This window comes from Pseudophryne corroboree, chromosome 9 (genome assembly GCF_028390025.1).
Source record: "Pseudophryne corroboree isolate aPseCor3 chromosome 9, aPseCor3.hap2, whole genome shotgun sequence".
Taxonomy (NCBI): Eukaryota; Metazoa; Chordata; class Amphibia; order Anura; family Myobatrachidae; genus Pseudophryne; species Pseudophryne corroboree.
In genome coordinates this window covers 107,056,892-107,083,074 of record NC_086452.1, presented here as the reverse complement: position 1 = coordinate 107,083,074, position 26,183 = coordinate 107,056,892, and the positions used below count along the sequence as shown (strand labels likewise).

The 26,183-nt window shown below is 44.4% G+C and overlaps 1 protein-coding gene across 3 annotated transcripts in view; it reads left to right on the top strand.

Annotated features, from left to right (window-relative positions):
- The window catches only part of SEC16B (SEC16 homolog B, endoplasmic reticulum export factor), a 327,501-nt gene that overhangs the window by 112,214 nt on the left and 189,104 nt on the right, over positions 1 to 26,183 (top strand). For all 3 annotated transcript variants that reach the window (XM_063939718.1, XM_063939716.1, XM_063939717.1), the window contains exons 9-12: positions 15,798 to 15,933; positions 16,708 to 16,935; positions 22,211 to 22,308; positions 22,705 to 22,786. In XM_063939718.1, coding sequence (XP_063795788.1) covers positions 15,798 to 15,933; positions 16,708 to 16,935; positions 22,211 to 22,308; positions 22,705 to 22,786 — 544 coding nt within the window. The remainder of the gene's footprint in view (positions 1 to 15,797; positions 15,934 to 16,707; positions 16,936 to 22,210; positions 22,309 to 22,704; positions 22,787 to 26,183) is intronic.

Genomic DNA, 26,183 nt, shown 5'->3' with positions numbered 1-26,183 from the left:
ATACCGCACACTATGGGTATTAAAGTTATTACAGATCTGCTATATAAAATACAAGTTCTTGAGGAACAGCATCAATCTTTTCTCATACAATGCATTCACTTTATCCTTACACATAATTATTTCACTTTTAATCACCAATATTATTTGCAACTCACAGGTACCGCCATGGGAACTAGGTTCGCCCCCAGTTATGCGAACCTCTACATGGGGGATTTTGACAACGCCCATGTGTGGGACGCGGCCTGGGAGGCGAACCTGGTGTTCTATGGGCGGTACATAGATGATTTATTTATTATTTGGGATGGGGACCTTTCTTCAGCCACTTTATTTGTTACACAACTCCAAACTAATATGCACAATCTTAATTTCACTTTCACTTATGACAGGAACCGTGTAAATTTCCTGGATGTGACCCTTGAGATAAGAGAAAATACTATCATTACATCCAATTTTATCAAACCTGTAAATACCAATTCATATTTACATTACAGAAGTGCGCATTATGCCCCATGGAAGAACAATATTCCTAAGGGGCAATTAATGCGACTTAGACGCAACTGTTCAAATTTAGATATGTTCAAAATACAAGCTAATCAACTCATCGATTCTTTCAAAAATAGGGAATACCCACAACATATTCTTGACAAAGCTCTTAGGGAGGTTCTGAATATGGACAGACAAGATCTACTCCTCCCCTCTAGAAATAAAGTTACTAATCATGATACACAAGAAAGAGAACTGGCGTTTATCTGTAAATATAACAGATGCGCCAATGAAATTAGAACTATTGTCAGTCGAAATTATAGGATATTAAAACAGGACAATGTCTTAGGAAGTATACTACCCGATAGACCACAAATTATATATAAGAAAAATAGAGCTCTTAAAACCATTCTGGCACCCAGTCATTTTAAACCTGTTCCAAAGAAGGGACAAGGAGAGGGTTCAAACTGGCTAACTACTAAACCAGTAGGCTCTCATAGATGCGGCAAGACCAGATGTACTATGTGTCACCATATGGACCGCAAAACTACATATATCTCCATACCCGGTTCCTCTGAGAAATATATTCTTAAATCTTTTATGAATTGTGATTCAAGATTTGTGATATATGTCCTAACATGCGGGTGTGGCCTAAATTACGTTGGTAGAACCACGAGAGCGATACACACACGGTTCATGGAACATCGCCGTAACATAATACGCAAGTTAGTGACACACAGTGTCCCACGACACTACTTAGCAAAACATGAAGGCAACCCTGCCTGTCTTTCCATTGTGTGTTTGGAACATATCACACCAACAGAAAGAGGGGGTGATAGGTTCAACCAATTATGTCGTAGGGAGGTCTTCTGGATGCTCAAATACAACTCATTACATCCAGATGGACTAAATGAAGCTATAGAACTGAACTCCGTCATTTAGGGTTATGTGGAACCTTCCCTCTCTCTCTCAAAATTAGGATCTATCTAAAATCATGATTTATACATTTTTCATACTAATACTGTTGAGAGTGGTGTTTATGGTAGGACTGATAATACTATTAATAACGTTATGGATATTAGGATTACCATATGATAAATACTAACATTAGTTCTTTATAAATAGACCTTTTGTTGGTCATTAGACGAGATTTATTTATAAATATGAACACTTTTATTGAGATATGAGATATTGATATATTGAGATTTTCAGTATTATACAACCCACTAGAAATTTGTTAAGAACTAATACATTTCAGCCACCAGAATGATGTCTAAAGTATAATAACCTGGGGTCTATACAAAAGACCACTGATATTTCCCTTGATGTAAACCTTTTTTGATAATGATATGCTTAAGAGAAAAGATATTTGGGTTTCTCCTCATTTAAAACAAACGCTGTTTATTTTGTGATGAACTTTTTTATTAGTGGTTTTTTACAAATCTTGATTGATCTTTCTTTACTAGTACTGCCTTCTATTTGTTTATCAAGGTATATTTCTGATTAAAGTGTAACACGTTAACCATATATGGATTCAGGGGATTTAAAGTGACCTGCCGGTTTCCATAGCAACAGTGCGGTACGGAAGCCGATGCATGGGGGAGGCACGGGATGAAGTGACCAACACACTAAGAGACTTCCGGGTCTCCACTTGGAAGGGGATCCTACGAGTGGGTTGCGCTCACGTGACGCGATGATGCGCGTCACGTGGACGCGCCCGTCAAGCAACATCTACACACTGATAGGGAGGTTCCCTCAGGTCTCCACAAGTCAAGAGACCTTGGAGACTTCCGGGGCTCCTCTATGAAGGGGAACTCACGAGCGGGTTGCGCCCACGTGACGTGATGACGCGCGTCACGTGGACGCTCCTTAACACAACATGGATATTGAATGACATCTGTATGGACCAATAGGACTGCCCTTTGCCGATCATGTGACGATGTGTGTCACATGATCGGCACTATCTTATATATTTTTATAGGTTTAAAAGAGGTATTTATACTCGTTTTTTAAGTTTAATATGATTTTTGATCAGATTTCTAATGTGTACTTTGGACTGAATAGTCCTTGCAGTATTTTGGATGGTTTGTCTCTATGTATTAGTAATTACCTAAACAGGTGACACTAATAGACTTATTAGTAAAGGTATAAATAGAGTACCCTACACCTATGGATTATATGCTCCTGAGGAAGCTGGATGGTACCAGCGAAACGCGTTGAGCCCTGCCTATCTGGATTTGAATTCATCTGCTATATCTGGACTCCGTTCTCCTAACCGGCCCGCAAAAGCCGTGTCCTCCTTGGCACTATTTGGACTTTCTCCCATCACTGGATTTTTCCATTCAACTGGCTATACCCCTACAGCTACATTATGGACTTGCTCCAATGCTGATGCACATCAACAAGGGGATCTGGTAAATATCCACCCAGTACAGTGAATGCACAGAGGGAGGCTGTCCTAGCCTTTAGGATTGGACATACTTCAATATTGGAGAATGTGAATTTATGAATTTTGTCCAGATAAGCCTTATTTTTGTTTTTATTGCCACCTAGTGGCAAGAGGAATTCCTCTTCTTTTAGAACTGTCTTATATGAGATGTTATTAAATTGTTATATTTTTTACATAGAACAAACCATCCGCATTATTATTATTAATATCATTATAAATTATTGTTGTGATCATTACTTTTATTACTTGTAGTATTGTTGATAATTTATCAACTTGACCCCATTCAGCCAGCGCGGGTACCCATTTTCTTCTCTATAACTTATTGTTAATATATAAAACTTGTCCTATGCCCACATACTTTATCTGGTTCATGGTTCTATGCTACTCTTTAGTTGTCAGAATCCAGACTTTCAAATTCTGTGTTTATGTACTAAGTGATCCATCACTTTTTCTTCATCAGTTTCCTTGTTACACTTCTGTTGTGGACCTGAAGCATAGACGTCGCCATGTTGGATCTTGTCAGCTGACCACTTTTCCTTCAGTCAATGTACTCTTTGCCTCCGCTGACTATGGCAGCCAATCTGTGATCTGAAGCTCCTTTTTTAACCTTCCCTGTTCATTAGTTAACTGCCCAAACAATAAATGACATACTGACTTCCTGGTTCCTGATCTGCAGCTTGATGCAGTCTTCCTAAGAGTCCTTAATCGTTCAACATTGCTTGGTTTTATCTTGACAAGAACCTGCGTTGCTAAACTTTCCAAGCTACTTTATACTGTATTTGTTTTCAGAGTATCTATTCAAGCTCAAGCTAAGAGCTCTGAGTTCCTGCACTCCACTGATTACAAGTTTCTTTAGTGAGCTCAAGTTTTCAGCCTTCTGTAATCTTCTCTAGTGAGCTTTGTCTGCGGACTCCATGTACTGCAGTTTAACCTCTGACACTCCTGTAAGCAAGTCATATATTTGTTTTGTGTGCAAGTTCTAGAAATAAAGTATGCTCATTTCAAAGGACATTATCTTATTCTGTGTTGTTGGTACATTGTTTCCCAGATACCTCCAGCATTCTCCTGCAAGCATATTATGATGTGTGTATTTCCTCAGCTTTCTACTGCAGTATACTGTAAGTATTTCATACAGTCACAGTCTTCAGTTTGTTCATGACTCCACTACTGATATCAGCAATACCAGTCCCAATCTGGTTTATTCATCTTCCAGCTTTGACATGCACTGCAGCATCCCAGGTACCAGCAAAATGCCAGTTTCCATCTGGTTAACTTGGTTTCCAGTTCTGAACTGCTCAGCAGCACTACAGATTCTGGTTCTCTCTAACTCTAATTCCTATCCAGTGCCCAGTATATAGCATTGCCAGTTCCAGTCTGGCTTCTTGCATAGTTGGTTACAGGCCGGCATCAAACATTGCTAGTTCCAGCCTGGCTTCCAGCAAAACCAGTTTCAGCTCGGCATCAAGCATTGCCAGTTCCAGCCTGGTTCCTGATACAGCCGGTCCCAGCGTGTTCTGTCTATTATCCAGTTCTAGTCGTAATCCGGTTCCAACCGTAATCTTATTCTGTTTGTAATCTGGTTCCAGTCTCTGTCCAGTTCCTGACCATAATCCGGTTCCAACCGTCTTCTGGTCCCGGTCCGCAATCTGGTTCCAGTCATAACCCAGTTCCAGTTTTTCACTGGTTTCAGCCCAGTCCAAGCATCACTGGTTCAAGCTCGGCACCAAGTTTCATCGGTTTTAGCCTGGTCCCAGTCACCACTGGTTCAAGACCGATTATCTGCCTTGCCTCAGACCTGAGTCTCCTCCTGTAGCATTTTATCTTATCTATTTTCAGCTTCATCTATAGCCCAGTGGTCCAAGTTCCTGTGCCCACAGACAAATATCATAAGTATCCAGACAGGACGGATCCTGACAACGTATTTTCAGTTATTCTTCTGGTGGTCTTTATTCTAGTGGGGGTGTCTGTTTTGATGAGATGTAGGGCATTACTTATCATTTGTTTTACTTTGTTTATACTGTTTAAATACAGATGTGTCCTCTTACATCCTTTCTGCACGCTAAACGGCCCTTCAAGTCAATCTGTGGCGGAACTCGGTATCACTAAGCGTCTTTTTTTTCCAGTGAAAATGCATCTTACTTGAAAAGTAATGCAATAGGATGCACGAACAGCTTCTGCTGATTAAAATGATATGCAGCATGCCTATATTATGGGAACTCAGCCCTGATACCTGTCCTGTGGGATAGCTTTAAAGCATGCCTCCAGGGCACTTTAATTAGTAGGCTTGCAGAATTGAAGGCATTCTTGTGGCACAGAGAAGTTTCCTGATACACTTAGCCTCAATATGCAAAATGTAATGTAGCTGCTGGGGTGCAACTTTAACCACCCAGGAATTTTTTTTAATCATGTACAAAGTCGCAGATGGAGCACAATGGAACTTGGCGTGAGTAAAAGCCACGTCCGCTGCATCATAGCACGCTGTATAGAGATTCAGACTCATTTGCACACAGCTGGACAAATGTTGCATATCAAATTAATCAGTGCAATCTATCAAATTAGTTTTGTTGCTTCCAGTTGTTTTATTTGTGCTAATAAGATGCACATTATGAGTGAAAAGCTGCAGAGAGGGGCTGTTTGGTGTCATGGAAGCCACAGTGTGAGGACACATCTGTACATCTTGTGATAGGTTGTACTTCTCTTCCATGGCTTGGCTGTCAGCCTAGAGAGAGTGATCTGACCACCTTCTGGATAAGTCGAAAGGTGCATACACACTGTGTGATATTTTAGTCAATATCGCTAATTTTTCCCCTTCTAAGTGATATTGACTAAAAATAAGAATTTACTTACCGATAATTCTATTTCTCGTAGTCCGTAGTGGATGCTGGGAACTCCGTAAGGACCATGGGGAATAGCGGCTCCGCAGGAGACTGGGCACAAAAAGAAAAGCTTTAGGACTACCTGGTGTGCACTGGCTCCTCCCCCTATGACCCTCCTCCAAGCCTCAGTTAGGATACTGTGCCCGGACGAGCGTACACAATAAGGAAGGATTTTGAATCCCGGGTAAGACTCATACCAGCCACACCAATCACACCGTACAACCTGTGATATGAACCCAGTTAACAGCATGATAACAGAGGAGCCTCTGGATAGATGGCTCACAACAACAATAACCCGATTTGTTAACAATAACTATGTACAAGTATTGCAGATAATCCGCACTTGGGATGGGCGCCCAGCATCCACTACGGACTACGAGAAATAGAATTATCGGTAAGTAAATTCTTATTTTCTCTGACGTCCTAGTGGATGCTGGGAACTCCGTAAGGACCATGGGGATTATACCAAAGCTCCCAAACGGGCGGGAGAGTGCGGATGACTCTGCAGCACCGAGTGAGAAAACTCCAGGTCCTCCTCAGCCAGAGTGTCAAATTTGTAAAATTTTACAAAAGTATTTGACCCTGACCAAGTAGCAGCTCGGCAGAGTTGTAAAGCCGAGACCCCTCGGGCAGCCGCCCAAGATGAGCCCACCTTCCTTGTGGAGTGGGCTTTTACAGATTTTGGCTGTGGCAGGCCTGCCACAGAATGCGCAAGCTGAATTGTACTACAAACCCAGCGAGCAATAGTCTGCTTAGAAGCAGGAGCACCCAGCTTGTTGGGTGCGTACAGGATAAATAGCGAGTCAGATTTTCTGACTCCAGCCGTCCTGGAAACATATATTTTCAGGGCCCTGACAACGTCCAGCAACTTGGAGTCCTCCAAGTCCTTAGTAGCCGCAGGTACCACAATAGGCTGGTTCAGATGAAACGCTGACACCACCTTTGGGAGAAATTGAGGACGAGTCCTCAATTCTGCCCTGTCCGTATGAAAAATCAGGTAAGGGCTTTTACAGGATAAAGCCGCCAATTCGGACACACGCCTGGCTGAAGCCAGGGCCAACAACATGACCACTTTCCATGTGAGATATTTTAATTCCACAGTGTTGAGTGGTTCAAACCAATGTGATTTTAGGAAATCCAAAACAACATTCAGATCCCAGGGTGCCACTGGAGGCACAAAAGGAGGCTGTATATGTAGCACTCCCTTAACAAACGTCTGGACTTCAGGCACTGAAGCCAGTTCTCTCTGAAAGAAAATCGACAGGGCCGAAATCTGGACCTTAATGGATCCTAACTTTAGGCCCATAGACACTCCTGCTTGCAGGAAATGCAGGAATCGACCCAGTTGAAATTCCTCCGTCGGGGCCTTTTTGGCCTCGCACCACGCAACATATTTCCGCCAGATGCGGTGATAATGCTTTGCGGTTACATCCTTTCTGGCTTTTATCAAAGTAGGGATGACTTCGTCTGGAATGCCTTTTTCCTTTAGGATCCGGCGTTCAACCGCCATGCCGTCAAACGCAGCCGCGGTAAGTCTTGGAACAGACAGGGTCCCTGCTGGAGCAGGTCCCTTCTCAGAGGTAGAGGCCACGGGTCCTCTGTGAGCATCTCTTGAAGTTCCGGGTACCAAGTCCTTCTTGGCCAATCCGGAGCCACGAGAATAGTTCTTACTCCTCCCCGCCGTATAATTCTCAGCACCTTGGGTATGAGAGGCAGAGGAGGGAACACATACACCGACTGGTACACCCACGGTGTTACCAGAGCGTCCACAGCTATTGCTTGAGGGTCCCTTGACCTGGCGCAATACCTGTCCAGTTTTTTGTTGAGGCGGGACGCCATCATGTCCACCTTTGGTTTTTCCCAACGGTTTATCATCATGTGGAAGACTTTTGGGTGAAGTCCCCACTCTCCCGGGTGGAGGTCGTGCCTGCTGAGAAAGTCTGCTTCCCAGTTGTCCACTCCCGGAATGAACACTACCGACAGTGCTATCACATGATTTTCCGCCCAGCGAAGAATCCTTGCAGCTTCTGCCATTGCCCTCCTGCTTCTTGTGCCGCCCTGTCTGTTTACATGGGCGACTGCCGTGATGTTGACCGACTGGATCAGCACCGGCTGACCTTGAAGCTGAGGTCTTGCTTGGCTTAGAGCATTGTAAATGGCTCTTAACTCCAGGATATTTATGTGAAGTGATGTCTCCAGGCTTGACCACAAGCCCTGGAAGTTTCATCCCTGTGTGACTGCTCCCCAGCCTCGCAGGCTGGCATCCGTGGTCACCAGAACCCAGTCCTGAATGCCGAATCTGCGGCCCTCTAGAAGATGAGCACTCTGCAACCACTACAGGAGAGACACCCTTGTCCTTGTGGACAGGGTTATCCGCTGATGCATCTGAAGATGCGATCCGGACCATTTGTCCAGCAGGTCCCACTGGAATGTTCTTGCGTGGAATCTGCCGAATGGGATTGCTTCATAGGAAGCTACCATTTTTCCCAGGACCCTTGTGCATTGGTGCACTGATACTTGGCCTGGTTTTAGGAGGTTTCTGACTAGCTCGGATAACTCTCTGGCTTTCTCTTCCGGGAGAAACACCTTTTTCTGGACTGTGTCCAGGATCATCCCTAGGAATAGAAGACGTGTCGTCGGGATCAGCTGCGATTTTGGGATATTGAGAATCCAACCGTGCTGCCGCAGCACTACTTGAGACAGTGCTACTCCGACTACCAACTGTTCCTTGGATCTTGCCCTTATCAGGAGATCGTCCAAGTAAGGGATAATTAAAACTCCCTTCCTTCGAAGGAGTATCATCATTTCGGCCATTACTTTGGTAAAGACCCGGGGCGCCGTGGACAATCCAAACGGCAGCTTCTGAAACTGATAGTGGCAGTTCTGTACCACAAACCTGAGGTAACCTTGGTGAGAAGGGTAAATTGGGACATGGAGGTAAGCATCCTTGATGTCCAGAGACACCATATAATCCCCTTCTTCCAGGTTCGCGATCACCGCTCTGAGTGACTCCATCTTGAATTTGAACCTCTGTATGTAAGTGTTCAAAGATTTTAGATTTAGAATAGGTCTCACCGAGCCATCCGGCTTCGGTACCACAAACAGCATGGAATAATACCCCTTTCCCTGTTGCAGGAGGGGTACCTTGATTATCACCTGCTGTGAATACAGCTTGTGAATGGCTTCCAATACCGCCTCCCTGTCGGAGGGAGACGTCGGTAAGGCAGACTTTAGGAAACGGCGAGGGGGAGACGCCTCGAATTCCAATTTGTACCCCTGAGATACCACTTGAAGGATCCAGGGATCCACTTGTGAGTGAGCCCACTGCGCGCTGAAATTCTTGAGACGGGCCCCCACCGTGCCTGAGTCCGCTTGTAGAGCCCCAGCGTCATGCTGAGGACTTGGCAGAAGCGGGAGAGGGCTTCTGTTCCTGGGAACTGGCTGTTTGCTGCAGCCTTTTTCCTCTCCCTCTGCCACGGGGCAGAAATGAGGAACCTTTCGCCCGCTTGCCCTTATGGGGCCGAAAGGACTGCGCCTGATAATACGGCTTCTTTTTATGTTGAGAGGCTACCTGGGGTAAAAATGTGGATTTCCCAGCAGTTGCCGTGTATACCAGGTCCGATAGACCTACCCCAAATAACTCCTCCCCTTTATAAGGCAATACTTCCATATGCCTTTTGGAATCAGCATCACCTGACCACTGCCGCGTCCATAACCCTCTTCTGGCAGATATGGACAGCGCACTTACTCTTGATGCCAGTCGGCAAATATCCCTCTGTGCATCACGCATATATAAAAACGCATCTTTTAAATGCTCTATAGTCAGTAATATAGTGTCCCTATCCAGGGTATCAATATTTTCAGTCAGGGAATCCGACCAAGCCACCCCAGCACTGCACATCCAGGCTGAGGCGATTGCTGGTCGCAGTATAACACCCGTGTGAGTGTATATACATTTTAGGATATTCTCCTGCTTTCTGTCAGCAGGTTCCTTAAGGGCGGCCGTATCCGGAGACGGTAGTGCCACCTGTTTTGACAAGCATGTGAGCGCTTTATCCACCCTAGGAGGTGTTTCCCAACGTGCCCTATCCTCTGGCGGGAAGGGGTATGATGCCAATAACTTTTTAGGAATTATCAGTCTTTTATCGGGAGAAACCCACGCTTCATCACACACTTCATTTAATTCCTCAGAAGCAGGAAAAACTACAGGAAGTTTTTTCTCACCAAACATAATACCCTTTTTAGTGGTACCTGTACTATCAGAAATGTGTAAAACATTTTTCATTGCCTCAATCATGTAACGTGTGGCCCTACTGGAAGTCACATTCGTCTCTTCATCGTCGACACTGGAGTCAGTATCCGTGTCGGCGTCCGTATCTACCATCTGAGGTAGCGGGCGTTTTAGAGCCCCTGATGGTCTTTGAGACGCCTGGACAGGCACCAGCTGAGTAGCCGGCTGTATCATGTCATCAACTGTCTTTTGTAAAGAGCTGACACTTTCACGTAAATCCTTCCATAAGCTCATCCACTCAGGTGTTGACTCCCTAGGGGGTGACATCACCAGTACAGGCAATTGCTCCGCCTCCACATCATTTTCCTCTTCATACATGTCGACACAGTTGTACCGACACACAGCACACACACAGGGAATGCTCTGATAGAGGACAGGACCCCACTAGCCCTTTGGGGAGACAGAGGGAGAGTATGCCAGCACACACCAGAGCGCTATATATATGTTGGGATAACACCAAACAGAGTGTTTTTCCCTTTATAGCTGCTGTGTATATTATACTGTGCCTAATTAGTGCCCCCCCCCCTCTTGTTTTACCCTTTTCTGTAGTGCAGGACTGCAGGGGAGAGTCAGGGAGACGTCCTTCCAGCGGAGCTGTGAGGGAAAATGGCGCCAGTGTGCTGAGGAGATAGGCTCCGCCCCCTTCTCGGCTGACTTTTCTCTCGCTTTTTTTTCCGGAATCTGGCAGGGGTTAATATACATCCATATAGCCCTTGGGGTTATATGTGATGTAATTTAGCCAGCCAAGGTGTTTATATTGCTGCTCAGGGCGCCCCCCCCCAGCGCCCTGCACCCATCAGTGACCGGAGTGTGTGGTGCATGAGGAGCAATGGCGCACAGCTGCAGTGCTGTGCGCTACCTTGGTGAAGACTGATGTCTTCTGCCGCCGATTTTCCGGACCTCTTCTTGCTTCTGGCTCTGTAAGGGGGCCGGCGGCGCGGCTCTGGGACCGGACTCTGAGGCTGGGCCTGTGTTCGGTCCCTCTGGAGCTAATGGTGTCCAGTAGCCTAAGAAGCCCAAGCTGGCTGCAAGCAGGCAGGTTCGCTTCTTCTCCCCTTAGTCCCTCGATGCAGTGAGCCTGTTGCCAGCAGGTCTCACTGAAAATAAAAAACCTAAAACTAACTTTTCCTAAGAAGCTCAGGAGAGCCTCCTAGATTGCACCCAGCTCGGTCGGGCACAAAAATCTAACTGAGGCTTGGAGGAGGGTCATAGGGGGAGGAGCCAGTGCACACCAGGTAGTCCTAAAGCTTTTCTTTTTGTGCCCAGTCTCCTGCGGAGCCGCTATTCCCCATGGTCCTTACGGAGTTCCCAGCATCCACTAGGACGTCAGAGAAATATCGCACAGTGTGTATGCTGCAAACGATATCCGATGTGCATTCCCGGGTTAACGACCACCTTTGGCCAGTTTTGGATATGTTGGCCAAAATTGCATGGAGCGTATCGCACAGTGTGTATGCACCTTATGGGTAAGTTTTTATTTGCCAGACACATAGTTTTCATATGCAGACAGAGGTGGAAGCTGTTTAGTGTATACAGTAAGGACAGAACACACTAACGTGGCAGTTCCAGAAATACTTTATAGAGGGGTGACTAAGACAGGTCCTGTTTCTGGAAATAGCTGGAGTATTCCTCTGATCTGACAAGGAAATATATACTGTACCTCTGCAGTTGCTTATGAACCTGAGGCTTTGTCAGCATATCTAAATGTTGTGTATATGTCAACTTTACGGTGTTAGTTGCAGGTGAACATGGCCAGGCAATGGTTAACTGCTAGAAACAATCAGGAGCTGGGTGTGTAGTGGGATCTAAAGCTGAGTGCTGACAGACTGAACCTAACTGCAGGCAGACTTGCTGGATAAATTGTGTGACTAAGCCGCAGTCTGCAATAACAGACAGGATACAAACAAAGTGACTAAGCTGCGACTGTAGTACAGGTTCAGGTGTACTGGAAATACTGTAGTTAGCTGCAGATTTGAGACTACAGGCACGGCTCTAGTGAATGTACTTTTCTATTGGCAACCGTGGATGTACATAGAACAAGATCAAGTAAGGTATATTCCCAAAGACCTGGCAGGAGCCTGGACTCGGATCAGGACCAGACATGAGAGTAACTGGCCACAGCAAACAATGACATGGAGCAGGAAAGGACACAGGATAGCAGGTATATGTCAGAATCCAACAGGGCACGGGTGCAGGACTGGCAGGGAGAGCACACTGAGGACTGAGGCAGGATAGAAGGATATGGGAACACAATGACAGGGCACCAGGACATAGAACAGACTGGGAATTTCACAGAGTACAGCAACTGCGTGATGAGCTCACTTGAGTCAGGAACTAGGGAATGTCACTGACAGGCAGGAACTGACCAGAATCCCTAATAAAAGGGAGACAGACCAATCACAGGAGTAATCAGGCTGGAGTCAGGTAACAAGGTATTTCCAAACAGGACAGGAAGGAGCCACAACACCATGTAAGTCACTATGCAGCGGCCGAGAGCCAATCAAATATCGAGTCGCAGCAGCCGCACATGACAGGCACTTGCCCAAATTCCTGTGATTTGCCTTAATTAAGTTATCACAACCATAATCCCATGGGATCAAATGCATTTCATACCTGGGCTGTAAATTTAATGCAGTTGTATACTCTCCTCCAAGTGACATACGAAGAAAAGGCAGAGGAGGATGTAAATTTCCTACTGTAGATGGTCCTAAAGTGTTGTGCTCTTAAAGACTGTCTAGAATGGACCATCCTCTGAGCTACCATAGAAAAGCTTGCAGTGGGCCTTGTCTTTTTGGGCTGGGTAAAGTTACTGTATTTCCATCCAATGGTTTGAATCTGTGTGAATACATCCCCTTTAAGATTCATAAGGGTGTTATTTGTCATCCCTTCTTTTTGCAATGCCAATTGAGTAACTTAATCTGTAAGATTAGCAAACAATTGGGTATTAAAGTTTTTCATCTAGTGCATCACACTCCTCACAGACAGTATGACATGATACTCTTTCTGTTGGACTTTGGAGAGTCAGTGGTGGTCATTCCGAGTTGATCGCTCGTTATTTTTTTTTCGCAACGGAGCGATTAGTCGCTAATGCGCATGCGCAATGTCCGCAGTGCGACTGCGCCAAGTAAATTTGCTATTAAGTTTGGTATTTTACTCACGACATTACGAGGTTTTTTCTTAGTTCTGGTGATCGTAGTGTGATTGACAGGAAGTGGGTGTTTCTGGGCGGAAACTGGCCGTTTTATGGGAGTGAGCGAAAAAACGCTGCCGTTTCTGGGAAAAACGCGGGAGTGGCTGGAGAAACGGGGGAGTGTCTGGGCGAACGCTGGGTGTGTTTGTGACGTCAAACCAGGAACGAAACTGACTGAACTGATCGCAGTGGCAGAGTAAGTCACGAGCTACTCAGAAACTGCTAAGAAGTGTCTATTCGCAAATCTGCTAATCTTTCGTTCGCAAATCTACTATGCTAAGATTCACTCCCAGTAGGCGGCGGCTTAGCGTGTGCAAAGATGCTAAAAGCAGCTTGCGAGCGAACAACTCGGAATGAGGGCCAGTGTCTAAACTGCTGAGTGTGATAGAAAATTTTAGTCCAAGTTTGGGTCTGTGATTTAATTGTTCCAAATCACATATCCTTCCTCTGAGAAGTGGTCGCCCATTAGATGATTCCCTACCATACTTGCCCTTACAGTGAACAATTCATTTTAAATACCTGGATTATTTGCAACATGTCGGATTATGTTTAATGTTAATATTAATCTGCAATTGCACAATTTTAAAATTCAGAATACAGGTATGGCATAGGGAACCCTTGTTTATCACAAGGAGAATCATTCTAGTCAAGATGACACAACGTTGCTTACTTCTTTTGCTTTACTTACACAAACATGAATCAGACCCTTTCTCCAATACAACAATGCATCAAAATTAACTCAACTGAAGTTGTAGGTATGGAATAGTGAGAGTCGGGACCGACAGATTTTGTTGGTTGATCAGGCTGTCTCTTGTCACTCCCTCTTGCAGGCCTTGTTGTGGCAAGAGTGATGTTGATCAGGCTTTACATACTCCACCAGGTAATAAAAATTTGTGGTTCATAATTTGATCAGTGCTCTGGGAGACAACTAAAGTGCCTGAACTTGGATTCTGAAATCGTAGAGCCACTTGTGGCCGATGGGGAGTGGTCCATATTGGAGAACTATGGTCAATCCTTTGATAACCTGAATACTGCGTTTGGTGTCTTTCAATATCTACAACTTTGCCTTCCAGCTTCAGTTTACTCAGAGGACCCATAGAATGCAGGAAGTATTTGTGAACCTTTTTGTTTCCTCTATTTCTTTTTTGTTGCTAAGTGAATTTCACAAGGAAGTTTTGCCTCAGCTTAAATGATTGGAGAGGAGGCAATACAAGATAAAGAATAAGAAAGTGTGTTGAGAAGTCCCCCATGGATTGACTACTTCTATTAGGTTTCAATAAATTCAAATTAATATCTTGCATTAAACATCTCACCCTTGTCCGCATACATAAGTTCAGTGGTCAGGCTAGTCCTGATTCTCCTAATTGCAGAGTTTCATTGGGTAAATTTTGATATCTTGTGTGTTCCTGCCCCACATACATTAATTTTGGTTTAGAGTTATAAAAGGGTTTACTGCCATTGGAGTGCAGACCCTGCTGCTCGTCCTGAGGGTCTGTTTGTTAAGTAGTTGAGAATCTCTTAGATAAATATACTAGGCATTATTGTAATCAATACTTGAATGTTGGGCAATGTCTTTTTAGCACAGACCTGGGTGGCACCTTTGGGGCCTCAGTTTTATGTTTGGCAATACTAGTTAACTAAACTGTACACCGTAAGATGTTTGTGTTCACCAAAAGAAACAATTTGCTTAAATTTGATCATATTCACAAGTCAGCTTCCTATGTTGGATGCCCGTTTGCCACTATGCCACCAACTGTTAGTACTGGTTAGCACTGTCATTCTATGAGTTTAATAGTTATATTGCTGCAATTGCCTTGCCTTGAGAACTGTGATATTACACTATTGCTATGTCTGTTTTGTGTTCACTGCATGTTTTGTTGATTTTCTTTGTTTTTTCAAGTCGTTGCTATTTTTTTTTTAAAGTCTTATAAATTAAAAAAAATTAGGATGAAACACTCAGCTGCTGTCAACTTAACTATATCTTACAACTCAACCATTTGCAAGACACTCAGCCTTCGTGCCTAGCCCACAGTCTTTCTGCTGCAGAATGCAAGAAAATTTCAGAAATGTAAATTTCAGGAGCCAGACGGATAAGCAGGCATCCAATCAGAGCCCTCGACCCAAGAGGTGCCAGACAGAGCAAATTCCAAACAATTTTACTTCCTTAAACCAAATAAATGACTTTTGATCCATAGCTGGGGTGTTAAGTATCTCATGACTAACTGTGGTTATCTCCTGTTTGACATCGGTGGTGTTGTGATATTATTTTAATATTTGATTATTTTTGAACACCTTTGAATGTGTGTCTGTTTCTCATGTTTTCTCCAATTTGACTTGGATGTATTGTAATGAATGACTGCAGTATATAGCTATAATTGTTTACGTCGTAAACAGAATCACATTTTGCATGGTGTGTTTACTCTATCATAAAGTTACACATTCAACATAAATGTAGGTATTCCATGTGGACTAATGTCTCTCTTTCTTCTCTGGCTTGGCACCCTACAGGGAGGATTTACATAAAGTAGATGTAATGAGCTATTGCCAGCAGAATGTGAGCCAGTGCCTGTGCACACAGGGCCCAAGGAGTCGAGATGATGCTTTGCTATGGCAGGTGTTGCTGCAGATGTGTCGGCAGAATGGGGTACGTCGAACACAACACTACAAATCTGCCTCACATTATCACTGAAAGAATGTCACTTTGCAACATCCATGGAGTGCTGTTTCAATATACATTTATAGCGTAGTCCATCATCTATTATGTAAATATGGTTTTCCTTAATTAACATTATGCAGATTCCTTTTATGCGTGTGGTTTTAGGCCAAGAGTTCTGGCTTGTAGTAATTAATTGCTCTGTTTGCATTATGAAGTTGAAGAGATTGGGAGAATTAAACCAACGAGGATCTGGCGGCTTGGTGATTGTCAGCACCTGTCCCAAGGCATTTTATTTGAAAAGTTTATAAACTTTCAGTGAATCTGTAGTTCAATTACAATTCATTTTACTGTACCGCAGATCATTTGGAAAGGCATCATGTTTTTCAAGGAAAAGAAGGGCTATAAGAACTTGGTTTCAGTATATAAATATATATATTCAGTGGACCTTAAAAAGGTGTTCTCTGTTGGTACTTTGCCAACACCCCTCTCCGCTGATAGGGATGCTACAATGACAACTTAGCTGGACCGGTAGAATAAATGCATGGAGTGATTTAGTTCCATAGTGTCTAACAGCACTTATTTTCCTAACCTGGAACAATACGTTATATTTGCAGTAAGTTCTTAATGTACTGTTTATCTCGCAATGCATTCAGTTTCTCACACCAAAAATATTTTGGCTATGAAACTTGCATGAGTTGAACCACTTAGCAATCTTTGAACCATAGTATTGTATTTATGATGAGTGGTTTCTGTCTTATTTAGCATATTGTTGGGACAGATGTGGCAGAATTATTGCTTCAAGACTGTAAGCGGGAAAAATACCAGAAAGAACAACAGTACAGTGACCTCATCTATCCAAGCGAGGAGCCACATCTCATGCCTGATGGTGCACAAGTGGATCTTCTGACCGGGGAGTCCCCATTTACGTCAGACACCGCTACACGAGCCATGGAGAAATTCACTAGGCTGTTATTCTTTGGTCGAAAAAAAGCAAGTTGCCCACCTTCCTATATAGACAGCATCGCCAACGCTTATTTGCTGGGTCACTCTGCTAAATCTCTAACCTTTTTACTTTGGGAAGACTTTGCTTTGATAACTGTAATAAAATGTGATTCTTGGCTTCATTCTCTAATGATACTATTTCATTGCTGCTGTCTGTATTTCTTCACTTTGCTGTATCACTTTAACTTAATTTTATCTTCTCCCGATCCTCTGCAAGTGGGCATATGACTGTACAAAGATCATTTTGTTTCAAAGGTCTTATGTTCTCTTCTTGTGCAGTCACGCTTTCTGTATTGTATATCAATGACGTGTGGTGAGGTCAATGACTTGGGAGGTACTGGCTAGTATGAGAGCCAGATATACACACACATATATGACTTATGGATCCAGTGCACAATGTGCAGTACAGATGTGTCTCCCTCTGTTGTTGCTGCATTGTGTACCCAGCATGCAGAGAGGGACCCATAAATATGCACACTCCTGCTGCCTTTCACTCTGCATTGCAGACCCGTGGCTGCGAGCAGTCGCAGCCTAGTGGGTTATAGCACACCCAGGAGTATACAGAACAAAGACAGAGAGGGACACATCGTATAACCAGTGTATGATGCTATTGGTCCAGTTATAAATATCTTCTTTGTATTATTCCAATCATTTTTATAGTCAAAACTCTGTATTACAGGTTAAGCTTTGCCTTTCCTGACTACCCTGCCCGCACGTCCCTGCTGTATATATTATCACTTACCACAGACTAGTCGGTGATCTAGATAACCTACAGTAATTATTACTTCTCTCATTATTTCTATGGATGAACATCTGAATACATTTTTCCTCCTATATTTCTGTCTGCAGGACATTAAACCTTTTTATTTACTATCTGTGAAATAGGCCTATATGGGCATGTAATATATTTCTATTTGGATAAATGTACCTATAGTATTTCTGAATAAGGAAGAGCTCAACCACTGGATATGCCACCATAAAAAGTCTCTGCACAGTCTATTAGAGGTCCAGGTGGAAATGAGCAAACCGCAAAAAGGAAATAGGTTCCCTTTAAAGTCTTTCTATTATCGCTTTGTGACAACCTATTTTCTTTTGATGTTTTGTTTTTCCTCTTAAAAAACTTTTTGGTATAGGCTCAGCCACTGTATGTCTTAAATGAGAGTGAAGGGGCATTTTGACATCATCTTATTGTGTTTATATTACAATCATTATTATTAGTATCTAATGTGAAATATGCTCTTTGGGCCTATAGGGGGAATGCCCCCTAAATCTTCTAGACCAGTGGTTTCCAAACTTTTTTGAATCACGGTGGCCTAGAGTATCAGAATTTTTTTCACAACACCCCTAGGCCAAAAGTTTCTTATTGAAAATTTTTGAAAGAAATATTAAATTAAGTAAATTGTACTTATATGTCATTCTTAGGCTTGGGCCACACATAGCGGTTTAGCTATGTCAGGAAGCCGCTTGTCAGGAAGGAGCGTTTTGGGTTCACACACTGGCCTTTCCTCAGAATGCTGCTGCACAAGATCTGGCCAGTTCCACGACCAGATTTCAAGTGGAACACACCACGGCACAGTAGCACTGTGTGAACACATACATTCAAATGTATGTGTTCTAGTTGAAATCTTGCTGTCCTGTCATCCTGCTCAACCGCAGCATGCTGTGGTTGGGTCCGGTGGATGCAGCACCACCGCATATGTGAGGAGACCATGTGCAGGCTCCTTCCTGCCAACTGAACGGTACCCGCTAAACCGCTATGTGTGGCCCAAGTCTTTCGTATAGTTATGTTGTGAGGGTCTGCTTTGTTTGACCACATATTTTATGACTGACAGCCACCAGTACTGGTTTTGCCTATTACATTGACCAGAAATAATTTGAATTGGTCCTGGACCACCAATCCAAAGGCACCACTGCAAGTGTCCTGAGTCACCCCTGGGTGCCTAGGCACACAGCTTGAGAACCACTGTTCTAGAGAGGGTTTATGCATCTAGTATGCTCTCAGCAAGTAATATTTCCAGCACATCTATAAGAAGATGAAAATGTTGCCGTCTGTGCAAATAAATCCATGTGCTTCTCTGTAAACAGCAGCACAATGGCACAATAAACTAGGGGTATGACTAGTTACAAATAACATTTGCACTGTCCTCAGTTTTGCACTTTCATAAAGAATTCCTTAGTGTCTACTGTTTGCCAGATGAAATGAAAATTGGAAGGTGACCATTAAAATGATGCATTTCCATTACTTATGTAATATGCACATGACTTAGCACACATGAACATCATTACTGAATAAGTAACCAACATCTTGGCTTTCCCTGTGCATCAAATGATGTTTTTCGCAAAGGCAGCTGAGGTGTTTATTTCTCCAATAGCAGGTGCAATAACTGTGCATTTGTTTTTGTAGTCATACTGTATTTTTAGCAAACAAATGATTGCATATCAGTCTGGTTTCAGTCAACATTGATATTGGTGTCTATTCCACCACCACTGGGATAATCTAAAGATAGAAGTGTCAATCTGAACCTTATGCAGCCCATACAGCTACAATCAATTGGCATACAGTAATTCTATATTGTAACGATGATTGTGTTAAAAAATCGACAAAATCCAATAGGTTTGAAATTCTTGATTCACTGATTTCGACCCAAAAATGATCGGAATCCGTATGTCAGGGAATTTTAAAGTCTTTTATTTTGCCGATCACGGGAGTCATTGATCAACAGAGTTCGGATCGGCCATCAGGGAATCAGGGATTTGCCTCATTGATGGTTTTGATTGTCATTCCAGGGATGAAAGACCTTCAGGGATTTTCTGTTGTGTATAGAGTTGTAATTTTGTTAGGCTAGATTATTGATCTGTTTATGTGATTGTTCAGTGGTGTTAAGGGGGGTACTCACGGGAGAGATGTGTGCTGAGCGATCTTAACACAGACCGCTCAGCACACATCTCTCACCCCGCTCAGCACAGCGCGATGTGCTGAGCGAGGGGGAAAGCCGACGGGGTGGCGCTCACTTCACACAACGGTGAAGTGAGCAGCCCGCTAGATTGAGCCTGCATGCAGGCTCAATCTAGCACCGGTGATAGCGATGCACGAGGGCCGCGCATCGCTATCGCTGGAGGGCATACACACGGCAGATCCGTGCTTAAAATCTAAGCAATCTAGCAAGATTGCTTAGATTTTAAGCACGGATCTCTCCGTGTGTACCCCCCTTAAACCTTACGCCTGGTCCTCTTCTTACTGTTTGTTATGTAAATTGACAGTTGGGGCACACTCATGCTAGGCCCAATAGGTCAGAGAACTTATTTACCTCCATATGATAAACTGAAGTCTAAGGGCCTGATTCTGATTTGGAAGTAAAGCAAAAAAAAGCAAGTAACTTTGTATCTGGAATAAACCATGTTGCAATGCAATGGGAACAAATAAATGTATACTCTTTCTGTGCAGGGTAAATACTGGCTGCTTTTGCAGCTTTATTTTTACAGTGCAATTTAGTTTTCAGTTTGGACACTCCAGACCCAAATCTAAATCTCTCTTCACACACGTTATTTCTGCCACACCTACAGTACAACATGGTTTTGTCCAGGCTTTACAAGGGAGGTGAGGGGCAGCACTCTAGTGTTACCCTTGGAGCGAGTGACACCAAAATGCTGGCTCCTCTGCAGTGATAGAAGCCGTATGCTGCACTGTGCCATTATCCTGCAGCAGCCGTTTCCTGTTACTGAGAAGGAGCCACAAGTTTCTGGGGGGCAGTCCAACATCTCTGGGGATTCTGGGCTGCACCAGGAGTGATGTAACCGGGGGAGGCCTTTCAGCCAGGCTACGCCCCTTCATGACATCACCGGGGACACCCATGAGACCACGCTCCTTTCTCTGAGGTCACACCCCCTCTACGAAGCGCGAGGGGGATACTATTGGCCGCACCAGGTGTCACCGACCTCGGTGCTGCTACTGTGCCCAAGTGCACAGCAGTTACTTGCTTTTTTTTTGCTTTACTTCCAAATCAGAATAAGGCCCTAGTTACTGGACATCCCTTGTGGCTTTCTCCAAAGGTCTGTAACCGCCAACAGGTACCACTTATTCCTTGCATCCTCCCCTAAGCCCCTCATGTTAAGCCACTCTCCTCATGAGGCATATAAATTGTGTTCTGAAGTCTCATATACTCTACCAAGTTTGACTATGTCATGTGGCTCCCCATCAGTACATATATATGGCCTGTATCAAGAAATGTTTTTTTTTTTAAATGCTTTTCTTTTAACTTTACTATAAAGACATTCCATTTGAGCTGTTTTATTTTGATTGGCTTTTTACTAACTGAAACCAAGGTATACTTTCTCTAGAAGAAGTGTATAGATCTAGGAGGATGAACCACAGTTCAACCTCTGTCTCCGGATTCCCCACTCCCCATTGGCGAAGGAACTGAGACTTTGCTTGTCTGCATTGGCATTTTGGGCCTCCCAGAAAAGAAATGAAAGGATAGCAAAAAAAAATAAAAAACCCTCTCCTCATTATCACCTTTATCACAGGAAATAGAGAATGAATACAAAAAGGGGATTCTAGTCAAATGCACCATAAATTAATGCTGACCATTTAAAACATGCCTATAGTACATTTGATTTTTAACTGTTAATTTGGAACCTCTTACTTGTTATAATATGTTAGGAGGCTTGTGGGATCCATATAAGAAACACGAGTTTAGTGTTCCATAAAATAGGTGATATACTGTATAAGGAATCTTAGTGGAAGCTTTAATTACTACCCAAGTACAGGTTAATCATTAGCTTGATGAATTATTTTGGCTGATGTCGCACATAAATATCAGATGGATAGGCAAAGTGGCAACTAATTAGAGCTCGGGGATACAGGGAAAGCCTAAATACACTCAATGTATCACCCTCTTGAATAAGAGCAGAAAAAGGCACCTGGAAGGTCAGCATTCTGCTTTCTCCTTCCCTTCCAGCTAACTGGCCTTACGTAACTGGCCTTACTACATACTTGCCTACCTGACCCTCTCCATGAGGGAGAAAATGCTCTGTTCCTGGACTTTCCTGGTAATGTATGATTGCCATCACCTGTGGTGAGCTAGTTAATTGATAAGAAAGGTGTTTCACCACAGGTGATGGCAATCAGACATTATCAGGAAAGTCCAGGCACAGAGCATCTTCTCCCTCATGGAGAGGGTCAGGTAGGCAAGTATTGTATGCCTTACTAGTATTGGTTTTCATCCCTGTCCTTGCTAATGGTGTTTCATGTTTTACTGTGAAGGAGGCTCTCGATTGGGCAATGAAGAATCACCTGTGGGGACATGCATTGTTTTTGTCCAGCAAGATGGACTCACGGACATACAGCGGAGTAATGGCGAGGCAAGTGTAATATTACCTGTTCTATCAGCATTAATTCCTGACTAACAGCCGCAGAAAGGAAAGCGTGATTATGAGTGATGATTTAATAGCAGAGAAAGGGATTAGCTTAGTTTGACATTCTTGTAATTAGAAGAGAGAGGAAGCATCTATAAGACTGGTCATTAGTTGTAAAAATTAAAACTAATTGGTTGAGGTCAGTCATTACTTGTAGAGAATATAATTGATTGGCAATCGACAGCACAGGAAATGATTGGGTAAACATTACATTCCAGTTGGGGAATTGATCACACGTTATTTGCAGATGGGTTTAGCCTCTCAGTATGTGCTATCTTATCCCATTTCTTCCACAGTGTGGTTCCTAATTTAGTATTAATGAGGGGTTTGTTGCTTTTTCAGGTTTACTAGCACTTTGGCTGTCAACGACCCACTGCAGACTCTATTCCAGCTTATGGCAGGCCGCACACCGCAAGCTTCGACAGTAAGACATTTTTTCTGGTAGCTCAATGTTCCATTCTACAGAGCTCTGCCGCTCAATATAATAAAATAAAGCACACAATAATGTAAATAATAATAATAATAATAATAATATAATTTTATGAGCACTAATCAGGGCCGGCTCCAGGCATGTTCGAATAGAGCGGCCACGCAGGGTGCCACCCTTAATGGGCGCCACGCGCTGGCGCCGCCATATTCGAACATGGAGCCGGCCCTGTGCAGCATTACCCGGCCTGGGTGCCAGTTTGCGCTGTGCGGCGCCGGTGTCTGACGTCAGATGCCGGCGTCACGCAGCGCGTATAGCGCACACAAGCGCTTTGGAGCTCGCCCGGCCGCCCGCCCACGCCCTCAGAGAGCAGCACTCCTCCCCCTCCCTGCACCGCAGGTATTGTGGGGGCATTTATGGATGGCACTGTGTGGGGTCATATCTGCACTGTGGGGGCATTTTTGTATCTGGCACTGTGGGGGCATATCTGCACTGTGGGGGCATTTATCTGGCACTGTGGGGGCATTTATTTATCTGGCACTGTGGGGGGCATTTATGTATCTGGCACGGGGGCATTTATGTATCTGGCACTGTGGGGGCATATCTGGCACTGTGGGGGCATTTATGTATCTGGCACTATGGGGGCATTTATTTATCTAGCACTATGGGGGCATTTATTTATCTAGCACTGTGGGGCATTTATTTATCTGGCATTGTGGGGGCATTTATGTATCTGGAACTGGGGGAATTTCTGTATCTGGCACTGTGGGTGCATATCTAGCACAGTGGGGGCATTTATGTATCTGGAACTGGGGGCATTTCTGTATCTGGCACTGTGGGTGCATATCTGGCACTGTGGGGGCATTTATGTATCTGGCACTGTGGGGGCATTTATCTGGCACTGTGGGGGCATTTATCTGGCACTGTGGCTGCATTTATTTATCTGGCACTGTGGGGGGCATATCTGGCACTGGGGCGGCATTTATTTATCTTGCACTGTGGGGGCATATCTGGCACTGTGGGGGCATTTATGTATCTGGCACTGTGGGGACATTTATTTATCTGGCACTGTGGGGGCATTTATTTATCTGGCACTGTGGCGGCATTTATTTATCTGGCACTGTGGGGGCATTTATGTATCTGGCACTGTAGGGGCATTTATGTATCTGGAACTGTGGGGACATATCTGGCACTGTGTGGCCATTTATGTATCTGGCACTGCTGGGGGGCATGTCATGTGTTGCTGGCACTGCTGGGGGGCATGTCATGTGTAGCTAGCACGGCTGGGGAGCATATCATGTAGTGTTCCCGCTAGGCGTCTGTGGCTAGGCAATGTGTCTCAGTGCTCTACCTGGCGCATTGTGTCTCAGTGCTCTACCTGGCGCAATGTGTCTCAGTGCTCTACCTGGCGCAATGTGTCTCAGTGCTCTGCCTGGCGCAAAGTTTCTAACATGCTCTGCCTGGCGCAAAGTGTCTAACGTGCTCTGCCTGGCGCAAAGTGTATAGGAGGTTCTACCTGGTGCAGTGTGTACGTGGCCACGCACCTTCCCCACGAAGCAATGGCCCTAAATTTTTGCTGCGCGCCCTCGGCGCGCATTGTCCATGCTTTAGCATGTAGGTAGATGAGCACCAAGCATTACAGTATGTACATCATTTTGCCCTCCTAACTTAAAAATGTGCCCTCCCTGTGATCAGCACCCTGCCATAAAAAGTGAACACTATCATGTGTAGCTGGCACTGCTGGGGGGCATATTGTGTGTAGCTGGCACTGCTGGGGGGCATGTCATGTGTAGCTGGCACGGCTGCGGGGCATGTCATGTGTAGCTGGCACTGTTGCAGGGCATGTCGTGTAACTGACACTGCTGCGGGGCATATCATGTCTATCTGGCACTGCACATTATGTGTATCTGGCACTATACTGGAGACATTGTGTGTAAGGAACACTACTGTGGCTGTTATGTGTAAGACTGCTAATTGTGTGCGTAGAGGGGGTGTGAAAATATATTTAATTATAGTCTAATAATATGAAGTTATGAGGCCACGCCCACTTTCCCAGAGGCCACGCCTACTTTTCCTGAAGCGCGCGCACCTTCGGTGTGCGCATAGGGGTTAAGGTGTGGGGGGGGCGGTACTTATACATGTTCTCGCTCAGGGTACTAGTAGGCCTGGAGCCGGCCCTGGCACTAATGTACTTAGCGCAGAACAGTTGCTTTCTTCCATTTTTCTTGTTTATTCTAAGTGGCACAACACATATGGTAGCATCTCATCAGCTGGTATCTTTGGGGGTAATTCAGACCTGATCGCTAGAGTGTGTTTTTTGCATCCCTGCGATCAGGTAGTCGCTGCCTACAGGGGGAACATATGGAGTGTGTGCAGGTGTGCTAACATATTTGTAGCAGAACTGCACAAACATGAGTTTGTGCAGTTTCTGCTCAGCCCAGGACTTACTCTGCAGCTGCGATGATCGGGGGCCGGAGCTGATGTCTGAAACCCTCCCTCCAAACCGGAGGCAAACGCAGGATTTACTGAGGGGGGTTTCCGTATTGCACACATATGCATAGCACACCACACCACACACACACACACACACACACACACACACACACACACACACACACACACACATTTGCATTGCATACACATGCATGCTGTAGCACACCGCACACACGCATACACATTGCACACACACATACTGTGTACATAGCACACCATACATACATACATACTGTAGCTCACCACACACATTGCATACATACACATAAATAGCACACACACATATACATTATATGGCACACCACACACACATTGCACACACACATACACATGAGTATACATAACACACCACACACATATTATACACACACACTGTATCTATAGGACACCACACACACGCATATACATAGCACACATTGCACACACATACATAGCATCACACACACACACACACACACACACACACACACACACACACACACACACACATACACACATACTATACATACACACATATACATAGCACACCACATACACATTGCACACACATACTTAATACACCACACACATAATACACATTGCAAACTCATACATAGCATACCACATACACAAACATAATTACCTGGCAGCACCTGCATTTCAGATTGTGAGGACGAAGGAGCAGCTGTGGGATGAGCATGTGCAGCAACTCCCCAGCTCTCCCGTCCATGCCGTTCAAAGCTCTCTGCCGCGAACGCGATCGCAGTTGCGGTTTATTTTGTGACGGAGACACAGCTGTCTCCGTAAAATAGAATCTGATCCATCGGGGGGGTTTCTGGTTACTCAGACCCCCCCTGCATGCTCCAAACGCCTGGTCCCTCCTGCATTTTCCTGGACACTCCTTGAAAACGGTCAGTTGCCA